We start from the raw sequence: 20,319 nt of genomic DNA, 5'->3' as shown, positions 1-20,319 counted from the left end.
TGGATTAGTTGTTTCAACTCCTGTATAGCATTGGAAATGTTAGCTTTTCCTTTGACTGAGCCATATCTTCAATTTCCCTAGTATCACTCTTTTTTTTTTTGCTGGTTCTCAATTAGTTTATACTGCAGGTCATTTTCTCTCTTTTACCTAGGGTTTTCTTGTTCATTGGCTTTGTTCCCTATCTGTTCTTTGCCACTCAGTTCAACTTACTCTAGACCCCTAGTTCCCATTTAACTGATCAGAAGTTTTCAGCTCTTATTTTTCTGGTTCTTGTCCTCCCTATATGGAACATTTTTTTGAGGAGGGTCTTCACGGATCTGATTGACCCCAGTCAGATTTTCACAGACCACCCAGGCCATGCCTCAGGAGGACAGTGTTTCCCTGAGGGTGAGACCCAGCATGTCAGACTTTCCTATAAGCCTTTCAAGTGCATGCTTTTCCTATACCTTCCCAGCCTGTGGCACCTATCAGCCTGAAGATTCCCACCAGCATAAAGTGATGTGATGCCTTTAATTCTAATTGGCCTCTCCCTGCCATTGGTGTGGTTCAGAAAGGCTGAAGTAGAAGGTGGGATTAAGTTGCTTCTGTTTTTCCAGTCCCTGGGGCCTGAATTCCCTCAAGAAAGACAGATGTTAGAGGTAGGCCTCTAACCCTTTTTCTGTGAGAAGATCCACCCATTAGGTAATTATTCACATTTACCTGACTAGTTACTTTGTCTCTCAGACATACCTTAATTCCATCCTTGTTTAGGACAGTGCTGAAGCCTGAGTGTGCCTGTAGTTCTTAGCTTAAGAGCTGTTAAGACGTTATTAAAAAAAAAAAAAAAGAAGCAGAGCGAGGGATGGGGAGGGGAGGAGTCTTTTCAGAGCCAGATGCCAGTTCCCTAGGTTTGCTAATCAAGAGCTGAGTTGGTATGCTGCATTTGTGTCCCCAGGCTCGATGTGCCCCCTTTACTTGGTGTTCAACCCTTTTCTAGTATTTTGTACTGTCCAACTCAAAAAGCTTGTTTTTTCTTTTTTTCCCATCAGCCCTGCCCCCTCTCTGTGGGGACAAACACTCCCAGTTCCTTTAGTGCTTACTCCATTTTTATCTGTGCTCAGGATCTGTTTTCTGCAGTCTAAATTTGTTACTTAATTCCACAGTTGGAGTTTGGTTGAGCTAACTTCTTTGCCACTATTAAAGGAACTAGTAAAGTTCCATGGGGAACCAGCCTGCCATGATCTGCCATAGGGGCACCAGCCTCTGTGGCTTGGGAGACTTACTGTCATGCATGGGATTTCAACAGTTCCACCTGTTGCAGACTGGGTACAAGCGTCTTCTGTCACTGATGTCCCTCCAACAGTTATTTCGTTCATTCCTAGCTATTTATTAGCTTCCCTTGCTGACAGACTATATTCCATACTTCATTCACCACCATCTTGTCCCCTCATACTTTTAACTTTTGACCTGTTTTAATGAGACATGGGGCAGGGAGGTGAGCTGACAAATTAGCCTGTCTCTTGGGGCAATGAGAGTGTCTTCTTTGGAGTCTGGGTCTAGGGTAGAAACATAAGGGAAATTAAAGGCTGTAGAAAATAATGGGTCCACAGTGAGTCTAACTGGTGGAGGAGGGAAACCTGGGTTGTTGACATTCAGCAAGGTATGAACCCATGACCATGCAACTAGGGAGCCCTGGGCCATTCAGTTAGGGCTGCCCCTGCCCCAGTCTCTCCTGATTACCTACCAGGGCCCTTCCCTGCATCACAAATAGACACCACTTTCTTCCTCTCTCCTTAAATTTTGTTTACCCACTGACACTCCCTCCCACCCCACACCACCCAGCTCAGTCCCTGAAACTGCTTAAATATCAACCCCATGAGATTGAGTGGGAAGTGCTGAGCCTCCCCCTATCCTTTGCCTACTTCGAGAGGGAGATGGAGCAGGAAAGTCTGAAAAGTCAACCCATATTCATGTGCCACAGCATCTACCAGATGGCATATTTGAGAACATCCAAAATTGTAAGGGAAAGGCAGTACAAATTTATATCAGGAAAATCATTTTGTATAAAACATTCATGACACTGATAAAAGAGTTTAAAGAAAAAATAATTTTGCCTTTTACTCTACAAATAAATTTGTAAACCACATGTAATAGAGTAAAATGACACTACACATCAGATCCAAGAAGAGTGTGTGTGTACAAGTTTTTGTGATATGTTCACCTCAAAGACTGGGTGCCAAAATGACTATGGGAGTCACTCGTATCTGAGTACAGTGGACTGACTCTCATAGGGTAAGCTTTTCTAAATTGTTTAATGTTTACCTTGATGAAACAATTTTTACTGATACTTTTCTGGGATCTGTGGGGATTTTTCTTCTCCAGGAGGCTGTATCTTCAGTCTATTTCCCAGACTTTCTTTAGTTCTTTTAGGTGAGTAAAGAGAAAGAGTAACACAGGAAGATACCAGTTATACTAAATGCTAGTGCACCATCCTTCTAGCACAGTCTTAGGACAATAGTGATCTTTTGTTATCACTATTAAATCCAGATTATCACATTTGAAAAAATATATAACCGGTTATTTATAGAAATGTGTACAGCTTTTCAGAAGAGCTAAGGAAGTGGAAAAATAATATTTCTGGAATTCTGTATAATGTGCATCATTAATTTTAATGATAATTTGTGTCTTCTCATATCCTGAGAACATAAAGAATAGATTCATGTTCATTTAAGACTCTATCTTAGGGGCCAGTATCCAGCAAATTTCATGTTGTATTCATTTACATATAACAAAATTGTTAATATTCAGAGGAAAGTTTTCTAAAACAATTGTATGTAAAATGAAATGTGTACAATGAAATGTAACCTGTTACTATGAAATTTAAAATAAATAATCAATACTTGACAATACTTTTGTGGCACAGTTTAGAAGTTTTAGATTAAAATAGTTGAGTTGACAATAATTTGAATATTCAAATACGACACTTTTAACAGCAAATACTATAATTATAATTGTAATATAGTATATAATTATAATTATAGCACACCTTTGTGTAAATTACTTCAGATTTCAGTGTAGGTTATTAACCAATATGGTGAATTTCTTCATAAATATAGAGTGAATGATAATGATTTTATTATGTGAAAAATAAAAGATAACCTATTCTTTTGCAAAGGTTAACTTTTTTATCATACTATTCATCAAGATAACACCTTATAATTAATAGTAATAGTCTTTGAGGTGAGCATATCACAAAAACTTGTACACACACACTCACGATCTGAGACTGGATTTAATGACACTGGAGTAAATACCCAAAAAAGACATTATTGGGATATTACTATTGGGATATTAATAGTAATGATGCATAATTATTATATTTTAATAATTTATTTAATAACAATATTAGGGATATTAGATAACATAAGATGTTAATGGAAATTTGTAAGATAATCATTAAGATAGCACATTTTAATTCAAAGTTGATTACTCTACCATTAATATTGCAATTATTATATTATCCATTAAAGTTAACTTTCTAGTATAATATTAAATGGTTTAGCAGTGTTCTATCAAGATCTTCTCACTGGTTTTTCTTTAGATTTCCAGACATGTTCACAACTGACCTATCATTGAATCCTGCTGTCCTAAAACCTGAGCTCTCTCTCTGACTGTGTGCTACAGGAAAAATTATTACTTGGTTTCCATCTCCATCATATTTTATTTCTACTATTTTATTTTAAAGAAGTTCAAAATGTGAAAATCTCCAATAATATTCATTTCATTAAATATAATTGAAAATATTGCATATGAAATATATTTGTTCTTATTCAGTCCAGGGATGCCTTTCAGAATTATTCCATACTTATGTAATCATGAATCACCAGTAACATCTCCCCTACAACGGTCCAGTTAAATCATCATGGATGTAAGACTGTATGAGACTGGGTGAATGTTACTTTAAAAACTTAGGAAATATAACATAACTAGCCAGAAGCAATATAATAGTATACAGACCTTTCCATTTCCTTTACTACCAATTTTATGTCACATCAATACTTCCTCCCTCTGGCATTGCATCAATCATAGTATACATTCATTATCCATTTCTGAGAAATAATCTGACGTATCTCTTCTCCATAGACCCAGGACATAGAAGACCAGCAGATGAGAATGGGGAGTGGTATATTTATTTCACCAGTAGTGCTCAGATGAAATTTTTAGTCACAAGTATGGAAAATCAGTTACATGAAATTATGATACTATACTAAAGCTTGATGAGCAAAAAAAAAAAAAAAAAACACGAAGATAAAGGATGGATATTTAATGCTAATTTTTAATCCTTCCAAAGGATTTTGAGGGAAATAGATTATGCCAGCAGGTGACAAGATGTATAGAGTGGTGTCTTCAAGTTATTGAGGCCATTAAATTAGGATAGTCTAACATATGTATACTTTTTTTTTGCATGGGCAAGCACCAGCAATTGAACCTGGGTCTCTGGCATGGCAGGCAAGAAGTCTGTCTGCTGAACCATCATGGCCCGCCCTGACATATTTTAAGTATAAATATTTTTTAAAAACAAGTATTTAAACTGCAATACAGTCTGTATAGACTCTATAATTGTGGTTTTGATCTATGTATTCTCCATATAAGCATGTTCTTGAAGTTAATCCATTCCTGTGGGTGTGAACACATTGTAAGTACGTTTGATATGGCTACTCCAGTTAAGGTGTGACTCATCTCATTCAGGATGCATCTTAATCCTATTACTGAAGGCATTTATACATAGAAGCAAGACAGAGAGAAAATCTGGAAACAAGAAGCTGAAACCACTAAAATGCAGAAGAGAAGAGAAAGACCAGCAGAATATGCCATGTGGTAAAGGAGCCAAGGATTGTCAATTGCTTGTCTTCCAGAAGAAAGCATCACCTTGATGATGTTTCAGACATTTTCCTTGATTCTAACACTGAGCAAATAAATTCCCATTATTTAAGTCAGCCCATTTCCTGGTATATGCAGGAGTAGCATAGGAAACTGAATTATATTCTGGTACCAGTAGTTGGGGGTGCTGCTACTATAAATACCAAAATTGAGGAAATGTCTTTGAATTTTGGATAATGAGTAAAGGCTGGAAGAATTATGAGGTGCTTGATAGTTTAAAAGGCCTAGATTGCTTTGAAGAGACTAGAAATAATGCATGTAAAGGTACTTCTGATGAGGCCTTTGAAGAAAATGATGAATATGTTATTGGAGACTGGAGGAAATGAAGTCCTTGTTTAAAATTGGCAGAGAACTTAGTGAAATTGAGTTTTGATGTCTGATGGAAAGCTGAACATAAAAGTGATGAACTTGAGTCTTTAGCTAAGGAGATTTCCCAGCTAACTATGGAAAGTTAACCTGTTTCTCCTTGCAGCTTATAGTAAAATGTGAGAGGAGAGGGATAAGCTGAGATCTGAACTTCTGGGCACAAAGAAACCAGGAATTGATGGCTTGGAAAAATTTGAGTTTCTAGAAAGCAAGCCCCAGAGAATAGTGCTCCATGTGAGAGTTTAGCTGAACTTGAATTATTTTGATGTATGTCAAGGTTGGAGGTGCAGTTATGTAGAAAGGGCCAGTGGAAAGTCCTACTGTGTGATGGTTTTGAAACCTGTCCACTACATGGAAAACCAATAAGTTTTTTGTTGGGTCTGTATGCATCAAATAACTGTCAGCCTGGACTAAAAGGGACAAAACAAGGATGGACTGAAGGAAAAATGCCAACATCATTAGCCATTAGGTAAATGCAAATCAAAATGACAATTAAATGCCACTTTACATCCACAGAAAAAGCTATTATAAGAAAAAAATGGATATTATAAGTGTTGGGGAGAATGGAGAAATAGGATTAGTTATTCATTGTGTTGGGAATTTAAAATGGTGCAGACTCTGTGGAAGACTGGCTGTTCCTCAAAAAGTTATGTATAGAAATACCACATGACCTGTTCAATCCCACTTCTACATATATACCTAAAAGATATGAACAGATATCTTGAACAAGGACTAGAACAGATACTTGAACACTGTTATTCTAGTGCATTATTCACAAATACCAAAAGATGGATGCACCCCAAGTCTATCAACTGATGAATGTATAAACAAAATGTTGTCTACATACACAATGGAATGTTACTCAGTCATAAAATGGAATGAAGGTCTTATAAATGTGAAAACATGGATGAACCTTGAAGACATGTTGAATCAAATAAGCCCAACACAGAAGGACACATATTTTATGTACTCACTGATATGTAGGAAGTGATTGAAATAAATAGAATAACAGACACATAGAGTCAGAATCTAGAATAAGGATGGTGTAGAGAATGGGAAGTTAATGCTTAATGTAGAGTTTCTATATATGATGATGGAAAGTATTTGATAAAGGGTGGTGGTGATGGTAGCACATCATTGTCAATGTAATAAACATCACATGATTTGAATGATTAAAAAGGTGAATTGTAGGTTGTATATATGGGACTAGAATAAAAAATTTATTCACAGCACAATGAACCTTAAGTTAAATCATGGGTCATAGTTAATAGTAAAAGTATAAAAATGTGCTTTCATCAGTTGTAAGAGATGTACCACACAAATGCATGAACTTGATAGTTGCATGTGAGGTGGTTACATAAGTAAATATTCTTGTTAATAAATGTACATGGAAATATTAGGTGTTTAAGGAGAATAATGTATGAAAGCATTCTCTCAATGTTGAGAGGAAGATAGGTAGGTAGATAGAATAATACAGAAAATGTGGGAAAACTTCAGCTGTTAGTGGATCTAGTTAACTGGGTGAATGCTAAATTGATGTGTATTGTTTATATCCCAATAATGTCTTTTTTGGGTATTTACTCCAGTGTCTTTTAATCCAATCTCGGATCATGTATTGCCTTTGTTTTCTTTCTCTCACTGCTTTATTGATTGAGAAATGTATATTCAAGGTGAACTTTTACATCTCAGCCACTCGAAGACATGCAGTTTAGTGGGATTAATCACAGCATTCCTCATCACCACCCATTACCTAAAATTTTTCATCACCTCAAAAAAACCCTGTACCCATCAGCATTAATTCCCTATTCTCCCTTCTCCCCTACCCCTGCAACCTGTACTCTACTTTCTGTCTCTCTAAATTTGCACACTATAGCTATTTCATACAAGTGGAATCATAAAATATCTGTCCTTCTGTGTTTCCTTGTAGCAGTATGTATCCTAACATCCTTCCTCTCTAGGCTGAACAATATTCCAATGAGTTGTATATACCATATTTTGTGTATGCATTCATGTGCAGTGGACTTTTGAGTTGCTTCCACACCATGGCCACTGTAAAACATGCTGTTAACTCTGAATTACAAATACTTGCCTTGGTCTTTGCTTTCAATTCTTTTGGTATATTCCTAGAATTGTAAATGCTGTGTCAAATAGTATTTCCATACTCAACTTCCTTAGAAACTGCCAAACTTCTCACATAGCAGCTGCATTATTTTATATTTCCACCAGCAGTGTATTAAGATTCCCATATGTCTGTGCCTTCACCAATACCAGTTACTTTCGATTTTTTGATAATTGTCTTTTTAGGGCTGTGAGTTGGTATCTGTCTCAGTATGGCTTTGATTTGCATTTCCCCAGTGGCCAGTGATACTGAACATCTTTTCATGATTCATCCTCCTTGAATAAATAGTCTCTTACCCATTGCATTGTGAACACTCTAGAAACCTTTCTGAATTCTGTGTATATTTTTCCACCATTTCTCTGGTTATGATGGGACTTTAGCATCCCAAACCTAGTAACAATTTTTTTTTTGTATCAACTTAACTTCAATATCAAAAACATTCTATATCGTTATACCCCTTCACTCTCCCACCATTATGAAGTCTTTTATGAGTTAGCTATTTATAAAATTTCAAACCATTATTTGCCATTAATTTTCAGGCATTTATATTATAGATCATGTTGAATATAAAAAATGGATTATAAACCCCTCCCCCAAAACAACAGTAATGACATTACATTTCCATGATATTTCCTTTACTGGTGACCCAAGTTCAATCTCATCTACTGTCCATTTATTTCAACCTGAAGTAGGCTTTCTTGTAAAGCTGTTATGGTGGTGACACACTTTCTCAGCTTTTGTTTATGTGGGAATATCTTAACTCCCCTTCATTTTTTTGCCCATATTAAAATGTTTTAAAATTTGTTTTATATTCTTAATAAAGAAGTGTTTTTTTGAGAATAATCATGCATAAAATAGAGGATTCCCATACACCTCTGGGCCAGATATGGATTGTGAACAATTACTGGCCAGTTTTCAACGTATATATAACTGCTGGAATCTTATGAAAATGCAGATCTGGATTCCATAGGTTTGGAGTATATTCTTTGATTATGTTTTTCTACTAAGTTCCCAGACGTGCTAATGCTACAGATCCATTTGTCACACATTGTGAGTACTAAGGCCCTCTGTAGGGTGTTAGGTTCCTTAGAGAAGTTCTCAAATATTGATGACTATTGTGATCACACATGGACTATTCCAACTCAGAAATTATTCCTAGTCACACCCAGAGATAATGTTTGATGAGAGGATCCAAATATCAGAAATTGTTAAAGTTCCCAGGAGATTTTAATGTGCAGGTGACTTTTGAAGTCCATTCCCCTAAGTATGTGGTGCAATATGGGAAACTTCTGTATTAAATATGCAGATAATCATAAAAACAATTGCCTATATTTCGATAAGAGGAAAATTTTCTTATATACATCACCATAAGCTTATCATATCCCATGATGTTTTTTAGTGATATTTGCAATCATATTTATATTTATAACTACTAAAATTAGTGAGTTAATAAAAGTGAAACCCTTGAATTCTAATCAAGTATAAATTCAAATTCTTAGTAAGACAACAAAGATATGTAGTACACTGTACAAAGTCTTAAATTTAAATTTTTACCCCTGCATGGAGAGACTTAGGAGATGGATTTCCCACTTTATCTTAAAAAGTTAGTGAACATCTGCTGTAGTTTGCTAGCTGCCGGAATGCAATATACTAGGAACAGAATGGTTTTTTACATTCCTTGGGGTTTGGGGAGAGCCTAGCTGCCACCACATGTGGGGTTGAGCCTGTGCCCTGGAGATGGTAGAGAGCCCGGGTGCAGCCCTAATGCTTGGAGAGGGTGGAGCCGAGAAAAAAGTGGTCTCCCCAATGTCCCCCAAGGTTGCATTCATAGAGAGGCAGGCCTCTGCATAGGCCTTTGGAAGGGGTGGGGCTGTCTCTTTCTAAAGCCCTGAAGATGAATGACTCTCAGACTTTGAAATCTAATGAACTTTGCCTTGCAGGTTTTTGAAACTGTATGGTTCTGGTGACCCCAGTGTTCCTTCCTCCCTATGGAAATGTGTATATGTATCCCATGACTATTCTTCCTTTGTATGTTGGCAGCAAAGAACTTGCTATGAGTTTTCAAAGGCCCAGAGACAGAGGAGAATTCGCCTGAGTACAGAACATGCTTGTACCTAACTTTGATGAGATTTTGTACTGGTTTTAGCCTGTATTGCATTTGATTGTTACTGAAATGCTTTAAAGTTTTCTGATATTGTAATGGAATTAATAAATTTTGTATATGGGAAAAACATGTCCTTTTCAGGGTCCAGTGGGTGGAATGTTCTGGTTTGAAAGGATGTATGGACCCTAGAAAAGCATGTTTTAATCAAAATCCCATTTTGTAAAGGTACAATAATCCCTATTCAATACTGTATGTTTGAAACTGTAATCAGATCATCTCCGTGGATGATGTGATTTAGTCAAGAATGGTTGTTAAGCTGGATTAGGTGATGACATATCTCCACCCATTTAGTTTCTGGAGTCCTATAAAAGAGGAAACATTTTGGAGAATGAGAGATTCAGAGAGAGCAGAGCAGAATGACATAGCCAAGAGAAACAGAGAGCCCACAAGCCAGTGACCTTTGGAGATGAAGAAGGAAAATGCCTCCTGGGGAGCTTCATGAAACAGGAAGCCAGGAGAGAAGGTAGCAGATGATGCCTTGCTCACCATGTGCCCTTCCAGCCAAGGGAGAAACTGTGACTGTGTTCGCCATGTGCCTTTCCATATGAGAGAGAAACCCTGAATATCATTGGCCTTCTTGAACCAAGGTAAATTTTACTGGATGCCTTTGATTGGACATTTCTATAGACTTGTTTTAATTGGCCATTTTCTTGGCCTTAGAACTGCAAGCTGGCAACTTACTAAATTCCCCTTTTTAAAAGCCATTCTGATTCTGGTATATCGCATTCCAGCAGCTAGCAAAGTAGAACAAAAGGGGAATTTAATTAAAGTTACTAGTTTACAGTTCTAAGGCTGAGAAAATGTCCTAATTAAAACAAGTCTGTAGAAATGTCCAAACAAAGGCATCCAGGGAAAGATACCTTGGTTCAAGAAGGCCAGTGAAGTTCAGGATTTCTCTCTCAAGTGAAAAGGCACATGGCAAACACAGTCAGAGTTTCTCTCTCATCTGGAAAGGCATATGGTGAACACAGACAGGGTTCCTCTCATCTGGAAGGGCACATGGTGAACACAGCATCATCTGCTAGCTTCTTCTCCTGGCTTCCTGTTTTATGAAGCTCCCCAGGAGACATTTTCCTTCTTCATCTCCAAAGGTCGCTGGCTGGTGGACTCTGCTTCTTGTGGCTATGTCATTCTGCTCTGCTCTCTCTGAATCTCTCATTCTCCAAAATGTTTCCTCTTTCATAGACTTCAGAAACTAATCAAGACCCACCCAAATGGGTGGAGACATGCCTCTACCTAATCCAGTTTAACAACCACTCTTGATTAAATCACATCTCCAGGGAGATGATCTAATTACAGTTTTAAGCATTCAATATTGAATAGGGATTAGAAGAAATTGCTGCCTTTACAAAATGGGATTAGTTTTAAAACATGGCTTTTCTAGGATACATACATCATTTCAAACCAGCACAACATCTTTAACATGTCCTAGTGTGTTGTCTATGTCCTTTCCTCCACCACTTACCTCCCTCATTTGTCCATCACAAATTTTCATATTTCTTCATCCCTTTATTAATTGGAAAGTTTATTGAACTATATCCACATACCATATCATTCACCCAAAGTATAGAATCACGGTATATCACAGTTTCATCACCTAGTTGTGGAATCCTCACTCCCAGTTTTAGACCATTTTCATTGTTCCAGAAAGAAAAATAACACATAAAAAAAGAAAATCCAAAATTAACTATTTGTAAATGTCATATATTCTATAAATTCATGAAAAACTTATTTATATTTGTAGTGTTTATCTTGAATAACATCCACCTCAAGTTTCACTATTCTGTACAATCCCATATTTTAACCTGTTTTTCCTTCTAGTAACATACATGACTCTCAATAACACCTTTCAACAATATTCATCTACAATTGGGTTCCACTCAAATATAAAATCAAATTGTTAGTAAGTGAACAATGAAGATATGTAGTACACTGTGGTAGGTACTTAAATTTTAATTTTTATCCCTGCAAAAGCAGACTTATGAAATGGATTTCCTCTGTCATCTTAGGAGAATTAGTAAACATCTTTAATATGTCCTAGTGAGTGGTGCATGTTCTCTCACCCACCATTTCCCTCACCCATCTTCCATCTCAGTAACCTGTTTTTATTTTCATTACAACATTTATGTCCATCACAGATTTTCATATTTCTTCATTTACCCTTTTAAAATTTTTTTTGACGTTTTCATTGTAAAATATGAATACAAAGCAAAGAAAGAAAAAGCAATAATTTTCAAAGCACACTTCAACAAGTGGTTGCAGAACAGATACAGAGTTTATCATGTGCTTCCATTCCAACATTTCAGGTTTTTCCTTCTAGTTGCTCCAAAACACTGGAGGCTAGAAGGGATATTTTTTAAAAACTATCTTTATTGACAAATCTTCACACACACACACAGTTCATACATGGTGTACATCACATAGTTATGTATTTATCTCATGATCATTTTTAGAACATTTGCATCACTCCAGGAAAAGAAATAAAAAAAAAAAGAAAAAACTCATACATCCCATATACCTTACCCTCCCTCTCGTTGACCACTAGTATTTCAATCTACTCCATTTATTTTACCTCTTATCCCCCCTAGTATTTATTTTTATCCATATATATTTTTACTCATCTGTCCATACCCTGGATAAAGGAGCATCAGACACAAATTTTCACAAACCACACAGTCACATTGTAAAAAGTATATCGTTATACAATCATCTTCAAAAATCAAGTTTACTGGAACACAGCTCAACAGTTTCAGGTACTTCCTTCCAGCCACTCCAATACACCATAAACTAGAAAGGGATATCTATATAATGCATAAGAACAACCTCCAGGATAACCTCTTAACTCTGTTTGAAATCTCTCAGCCACTGAAACTTTGTCTCATTTCTCCCTTCCCCTCTTGGTCAAGAAGACTTTCTCAATCATATGATGTTGAGTCCCAGCTCATCCCTTCATTCTGTCCCAAGTTGGCAGGGAGATTTACACCCCTTGGAGTCATATCCCATGTGAGGGTGGAGGACAGTGATGCCATTTCTTTTTACTTCCAGCATTCTTTCAGAGAGTTCTAGCTCTTTGTCCATATAGACCCAGCATATAGAGTTCCCTGTTGTAGCACCAGCGCTTTGTATATCTCTATCACAAAGAATGAGCTGCAAAGTATTTCATTAGTTAGTTTTTCAAATCATCCCCCATGGCTTTATATCTTCATCTTCCAACATTATACAAGGATTTAATTTTTGCTTATTTTGTAAATTCAGTCAAGGTGAGTTCCCTGGAATGTATAAGTCACTAGATTTATGAAATGTTTCTCCCTGTTCAGTAGAATAGAAATAGAGCGTGAATTCTCTCATAGATGAAGAATCTGAATAGTTCAGAACTTTGGTAGGCAAGTTTTAATGTTCTTTGGAACTTGCTTCAGATTTGAGTTGACTTCAATGTCCACTCTTATTTTTGGATTATGGGGCATTTTCTAAACAATAAGATGTGAGCTGGCCTTAGTCCATTGCTATTTTATAAATATCCACACATTTTTTTCTATCAAAGTAGTATATTAAAATATTCAAACTTCATTGGGGTATGATTTTTAAATTTCTCTAATTACTTCAACTCTTGGAAATTGAGGCCAACCTTTTTCAAGGAAAAGCAATTGATGGGTTTATCCTCATTTCACTTCTCCATGCAGTCTGGTATAGTTTGTACCATCTCCACTTAAATCCACCACCTTTGGGGCTTGTTACTTCCATCTCAATAAATCCACTGAATATCTCAATAAATCCTACAAGATTCACCAACAAATTCCTGGATTTCCTCCTAGGATCCATCTCGGTCCTGGTCTCCCAAGGCACATGGATTTTTCTGGCACATTTCTATGTATTTTGCAAGTTCTTTCTGAAACATTAAATATTGAAACTTAGAACTCAGTTCCAGCCCTTCTTCTCCTTTTCCTACTATGCCAGTATCATCCATTCCTTTGTGTTCATTTATCATCTTTATATTTATGGTGCTTAAACTTTCAAGTCCAAATATCACATCTGAGTTCCAGACTTGAACATAAATTTTACAGTGATATTTCAGAGTTTTCTCATTAATAGCTTAGATGCATTCACCGTCTTTTGAATATCTTTCTTGTCTTTCATAATACAAACCTGATAGGACTAACTTACCTGTCACCCAGTGGCTCAGAAAAGAAAGTTTGGAGCAATTCTTCACAACAAAATACTGGTATTTCTTAGAGAGATTTTTCCATCTTTAAAAATGAAGTGTATCTAGATTAAGTGCACAAAACACTTTTGCATTTTTTCCCTTTGAATTGATCTTTTAAAGTAGCTCTTAAACTCCATAAGGCCAGACTCTGTTTTACTTGCTAGTATGACCCCATGCCCTAGGACACATATGTATCAGAGGTGACTTCCAACCTGTACACTTTATGTAAGAAAGAAATTGTCACTTGCCTTCATAATATTGTAGGGTAACTAGGCAGAAAACACATAGGAATACATAAGAAAACCATTAACATGGAGTAATTGATCATCTAAATGCATGCTGTGAAAATAATAAAGACCAAAACATTTTTATTTAATTTTAGAAGCGTGAATATGAAAGGTAAGATGAAAAGACAATATTTATTGGAAAACAAGTACCCCTCAAGTGAACATAATATTCTTGATTTCCTTTTAGAACTAATTTATTCTTGTACATCTCAACATAGCTCTCAAGACATAATTTTAATATAAAAAATTAGTTAAGACCATATTAATTGAAAAATAAATACACTAATTAATTTATTCTAGGACCCCTAATACTTATGCTTTTAGTGTTTTACACTTAGAACATCAGCTAAATCTGACATGAAGAAACTTACAGTCTATCCCTTTCTTTGTGGTAAAGTACACATACTCTAGTACTGTGAAATTGTTTTTCCATGTATATAATTTTTTCAGCACAAATATTTTTACGTATATAGAATCACACTGATGCTTACAGCCTGAGAGAATATTAGTAGATTGCAATTCCTCCGGGAAATAAAATTAGCAGGAATCTTCTTTGCTGTAGAATATCTGGAATACTACCTACCATGGCCGAAATCCATAAATTTGTGAGGCTTCTTGGAAAAGACAGGAAGGTTGATGTTCTAGTTTTCTAGCTGCTGTAATGCAATATACCAGAAATGGAATGACTTTTAAAAAGCAGAATTTAATAAGTTGCAAGTTTACAGTTCTAAGGCTGAGATAATGTCCCAATGAAAACAAGTCTATAGAAATCCAATCTAAGGCATCCAGGGAAAGATACCTTCGTTCAAGAAGGCTGATGAAGTTCGGGGTTTCTCTCTCAAGTGAGATGGGATGTGGCAAACATAGTCAGGGTTTCTCTCTCATTTAGAAAGGCACGTGGCAAACACAGCATCATCTGCTAGCTTTCTCTCCTGACTTCCTGCTTCATTAAGCTCCTCAGGAGGCATTTTCCTTCTTCATCTCCAAACATCGCTGGCTGGTGAACTCTGTGCTTCTCATAGCTGTCATTCTCTGCTCTCAGAATCTCTGAGTTTCTCCAAAATACTTCCTCTTTTATAGGATTCCAGTAAACTAATCAAGACCCACCTGCAATGTGCGGAGACACATCTTCTAATCCATTTTAACAACCACTCTTGATTGAGCCACATCTCCAGGGAGACAATCAAATTAAAGTTTCAAACATACAGTACTGAACAGGGATTAGAAGAAATGGCTGCCTTTACAAAATGGGATTAGAATTACAACATGGCTTTTCTAGGGTACGTACATCCTTTAAAACCACAGTTGATTTTGAGAATTTTAGAAGTAATTGAATGACCCAGTCCACTTTCCTTAATTGCATCTACATGATTTGCCTAATTTGAGGAAAAGATTTTATTAAAGAAGGCATGCTTTGAATAGTTTTATCTAGACAGCCATTTGAATTAATCATGCTTTGTCTTTTAAATCACAGGCCAGATGACATTATCAACTGCATAAAAAGAAAGTCCCCTATCAAAATGGTGCTTTTTCTAGAGAAAGAAGCTGAATTCCACAGTGTGGTGAAAGCAGTCTCATTTAGAGTTGGGTCCTTGCTTTTCCATTCGGGTTTTGGTGAGTAAGAGGGAGAATTTTGACCAGGTGGGAGATTCCTCATTTATATTGTAACTGATTCTATTAAAATCAGAAGTTATTGTTTAATTTGACTAAAGGTAGTTAGGCCCAGGCTGTCTGAAGTCAGGTTAAGTTACTGTGGAAATATAATTTATCTGGATTTATAATTCTTTAGTAATTTACAAAGGGAAACTCAGATAATATTATCGTTCAAGGAATATTTTATGCAGTTAAACTGGAGGGAAAGACAGAGAGGTGAACAAACAGACATATTAATGTATAGTGAAAAATAACGATGACCTGAAGGAACACTTGAGTTGTCATACAAGCTACAAGAAGGGGAGGGGAATGGCTAATTTAGGTTGGGATTCAGTGAAATGATCACTGAAGAAATGACAAAACAGACTGAAGGAATATGAGTAAAATATGACAGAGTGTTTGAGGGGATTGTAGTGGAAATGAAAGATGTTGATATATTATCTAGACTTAAATGTATTTGTGTGGTTCTGAGCAGTGATTTCAAGTTCAGTCCTCAGTTGGCTGGCTGAGTCATAACTAAAATTCCCTGAAATTCAAGGAAAATAGTTTGTTAAAGTGGCATACCTTTATTATATTCATCTTGATTTACATCCAGGTTAAGCAGAGAGTATTCTCTAGAAGAGGAGAAATTTTTAGATTTCAGGGGCAGGTATTATGAAGTTATATTTGATTTTTTGTGTCTCTCCCTTTGTAAATGGAGATCTATTCTTTCATTTTATAGATGATAGTGGAATACCTTAAAGCAATTGAATATAAATGTCTGAGATGGTCATGACAGTGTATAGAAATGGGAATGAAGAGGGGATAGTATCAAGTCTTGAAATATTCTAATAATATTGTTTGAGGAATACCGTGCAGAACACAGGAGGAAGGAGTAAGTAAAATAACTTGAATACAGTCAGGGGACTGAGATGTCAAAGAAGTCTAGGAAAAAGAAAGTTACCAAAAATGGTCATGTTCCAATTCTTCTTTAGTTCTAAGTTATATACTGAGAGACACAGATTTGTTTATGGGAAGCTCATAGGAGATGGTAGCATGATTATTCGAGAGGAATCAATAGTGATGTTAGAAGTCATCATTTAAAACAGTGTGAGGAAAGGTGAAACTGCTTGTGTAGTTTGTGGAAGGAGGAACAGTATATCAGTCATAAGAGCGGAAATCTATACAAGAGAGTATTTTGTTTGAAGATATAAGAGAATGAGTTTAAATAGTGAGGGGATTGATTATGGTAAAAGGGAGAGGTTGCTCTTCAAGTTTTCAATTTTAATGAATAATTCAGTTTCTGAAGAAACAGGAAAGACAGGAATTCAGTTGGAGACATTCAACTCCAAAAAGGGGTAACTTGCCCCTTCAGTGATAGAGAAAGAATAACTAATGGGTATGAATGCAGTAATGGACAAGACAGGTAATTAGAGTCACCTACCATGGGGGCAGATCTGGTAAATACCCAGATATTTATTCACAGCTAGGGCAAATACTCACAGGGCCATCAGAAATATTGTTCTCAGGAAGTATATGCTGAAATGAGTAAGTGTGAATTACACTGGGCAGTAAAGATTAGATAAAGTGAAAGTTGATGTTTGAGAAGTGGGTTCAATGCAATGCAGGTTTTCTTGAGTCAGGAGAACCTGGGTTTGGTGTGCAATTGTGTGCACAATGTATAAGAACAGGAGGGTTTTGACAACATGTTTAGGCTTCTGATTATTGAAATGAGTGCTGACTTTCCAGGTAAAGCCTGGGTGTGGCATGTACACTTTTGGGAATTTGAGATTGAGAGGCAGGAAGAAAAAATTCAATCTCTAGCTGTGGGTGTGTGTGGGTTTCTAGCCATTTAATTTACTCATATTAATAAAGCTTTCTGAGTCTCTCTTTATGTCATTTGTTAAATGGTTAAGTTAACTTTTATCGGCAGGGTTAGTTTGAGGATTAAATTTTTTTTAATATGTAATTCTCCAAGCATATTTAATGCAACTTTTTTATTGGACTTTAGGTACATATGTAAGTAAATCCTTGGTCTGTTTATGACACATTATCATTATTTGTGCATGAAATACATGTAATGATTAATGATGTTTTAGAGGAGAATTGACAGTATACACATCCATTCACATATATAGTTAATGAAATGTAGGGATGCTGCAGTATACACATCCATTCACATATATAGTTAATGAAATGTAGGGATGCTGCAGCTGATGATGATTAATAAAGGATAAGATTTCAGCTACTGTGTCACTAAAATATTAGACTGAGCAAATTTTCTCTCATCTCCCTTCCTTCCATATCTTCTAAGCCTCCTAATTCTATGAAGATTGTGACATTATGACCCATATACTTCTGCTATTTTCTGATGCAATTTTCATGATTAAATTTCCATGATGGTAGCCATTGATCGCTAAAAATTGATCAAGACCTTGACTAGATCAACCCCATAATAAAATACATTGTTTCTTGGTTAATATCCAAATCCACTGATGTGAGATTTAGAACTCAATGTTTAGGGAGTTACATTGTTAAACATCACATGTGAAAGAACGGAGATAATTTAGTACTAGTGTACCCAGAAAGGCAGGTGCATGTTAGAGCAGAGAGGCAGTGAGAGTCCAGAGGACAGTGATGGATGTTAGAGACCCAGTGTAGTGCATAAACCTGATATAATTATATCTGAAAAATTCCGTACTGCCTTGTCTGGCAGTGGCAATCTAATTCCAGACGTGATATGTGTCAGGGATTCCTCTGTTTTTAAGGTAGGGAGGGAATTGAGTTTCTGAACCCTGTGAGATAATACATACAGTTCTGTGATTATCATGTTCTTATCATAAAACGAGGCCGGAGAAACCAACACCTCCTACATCTTTACCCTGGGAGAGGAGACACCATTCCCTGTTCCTCTTTGTGTGCAGTTCATGTCTCTGTTGATTAGACTGGGTTTACTCTCACTGAAAAGTTTGGAATTCATGATGGGTGGGTCTGGAAATTGTGGTCAAGATGAACCTGAAGGCTTCTTTCTCCATTCTCAGCTTTCCTCACCTACTGTTTGTTTGGTTATGAGTGAAAACCCAGAGGAAGACAGTTGTCAGCTGAGCTATTGACAATGCAACCACAGGTGAGTAGGGTATTCTTCCTTTACTGAAGTTACACCTCTGTTGCCAGTAGAAGGGGATGTTTCTCCTATTGGTATAAGTATTTCAAGTCTATTCATAAGCTGTTCAAGGATGTGAGCTTCAGTTAAGTTATCTGAACTCTAGAATAGTTATGGTAAATTTGGGGCTCATCAATCAGTAATCTCCTTCCCAATATTAAATAGCTTTTTCCAGCCCCCATTAAGTCTGCATATTCTCTGAAGAGTTGAGAGATATTTTCTTTTTCTCACCCACCTCATAGATTCTTTGGAGCTGTAATGCAGTCATGGATCATGTTAGTTCCTGATATTGGCTTAGGCAAGGGATGTACAAAGTTGATAGAGATGAATAAGAGAAGTTAACAGTCAGTAGGAGGCTAATATTTAGCAGCTGCATTCAATCAGTCCAGTATTACAAGTGCTGAGGTGTAGGATGGTGCATTGTTGAGAGGAGCACAAGGGAAGGTTAGGCAATAAACATAAATGAAGAATCATTTATTTATTACCCCCAATTTTAAATTTCTTAAAGTGTTGATAGAATGTATCTGCCCAATTTGAAAGATTTCAAAACAGAAATCTAAAATTCTCCTTACAACTGTTGTTCCCAATTGCCCAAAATCAATTTTTGTAAGTCAGCTTTATTCAAATTTTATAAAAAGATGCAATGAATAGGAAGTGTTGTTTCCTTAGGTAGAATAAAATTTAAAGCCCTGTAAAAATTTGCGAAGGATTGAAGAGAGAGACCACAAACAGTGAAGGGGCCTCTTTTAATCTTTAACCAATAGAGGAGGTGAAAACTGGTATTTGTAGTCCCCAGAAAATGTTTAGAATGGGAGGTCTCCTACCACAGGAATGGTGTGCCTAGGCCATCTTTCAGTTCAGCGGTCTCAAGGGACTCTGGCTTGTGAATCTTGAACTATCTGTACTTACACATTTAGTGTACAACTGAGTTATATAGAATTTAGGAAGACAGCACTTATTGATACAGAATTCTTTATCTAACCTGTTCAGTTCTGCAGAATTCTAGATATTGCTTCAACGTTCCTTGCCATTTTAATGAATAATAGACGAGTGAAATGAATTTAGATAGAAAGCACTACATGTATTAGTTCACTGGATCTGTCCAAACTCATAATGTTAAACAATTTTATAAATAAGACAAAATGAGGTCATCCATATACAGGAATAATCTAACCAGTCATTTTTCAAAAGTGATGTATCATGGATATTGCTTGCCTTATGATGAGTCTTAGATCTACTTGAAATTGGTGGAAAGGAGGGTGTTCATTATGCGTGCTGTAGAGCAAGTATTATAATCAGCATCAGGAAGTCATACTTACAAGTCCGTTGGGATTTTCTAGGTGTAGATCACAATATATGTCATGTGATATTCCTTTACACTGGAATTGAGTGTATTCAGAGTCTCCGTGTGTCTGTGAGTGTATCTGAAAGGCAGTTGGCAGTTCAGGATTGAGAGTGATCATTTTT

At 36.3% G+C, this 20,319-nt stretch overlaps 1 protein-coding gene across 1 annotated transcript in view; it reads left to right on the top strand.

Moving 5' to 3' along the window:
• The window catches only part of LOC143674113 (uncharacterized), a 105,302-nt gene that overhangs the window by 66,472 nt on the left and 18,511 nt on the right, over positions 1–20,319 (top strand). The window contains exons 2-4 of the mRNA XM_077149432.1: positions 15,138–15,337; positions 15,532–15,671; positions 18,731–18,816. Coding sequence (XP_077005547.1) covers positions 18,805–18,816 — 12 coding nt within the window. The 5' untranslated portion in view covers positions 15,138–15,337; positions 15,532–15,671; positions 18,731–18,804. The remainder of the gene's footprint in view (positions 1–15,137; positions 15,338–15,531; positions 15,672–18,730; positions 18,817–20,319) is intronic.

The sequence above is a fragment of the Tamandua tetradactyla genome, chromosome 2, assembly GCF_023851605.1.
Source record: "Tamandua tetradactyla isolate mTamTet1 chromosome 2, mTamTet1.pri, whole genome shotgun sequence".
NCBI classification, from domain to species: Eukaryota; Metazoa; Chordata; class Mammalia; order Pilosa; family Myrmecophagidae; genus Tamandua; species Tamandua tetradactyla.
This window is presented reverse-complemented; position numbering and strand designations above follow the sequence as displayed.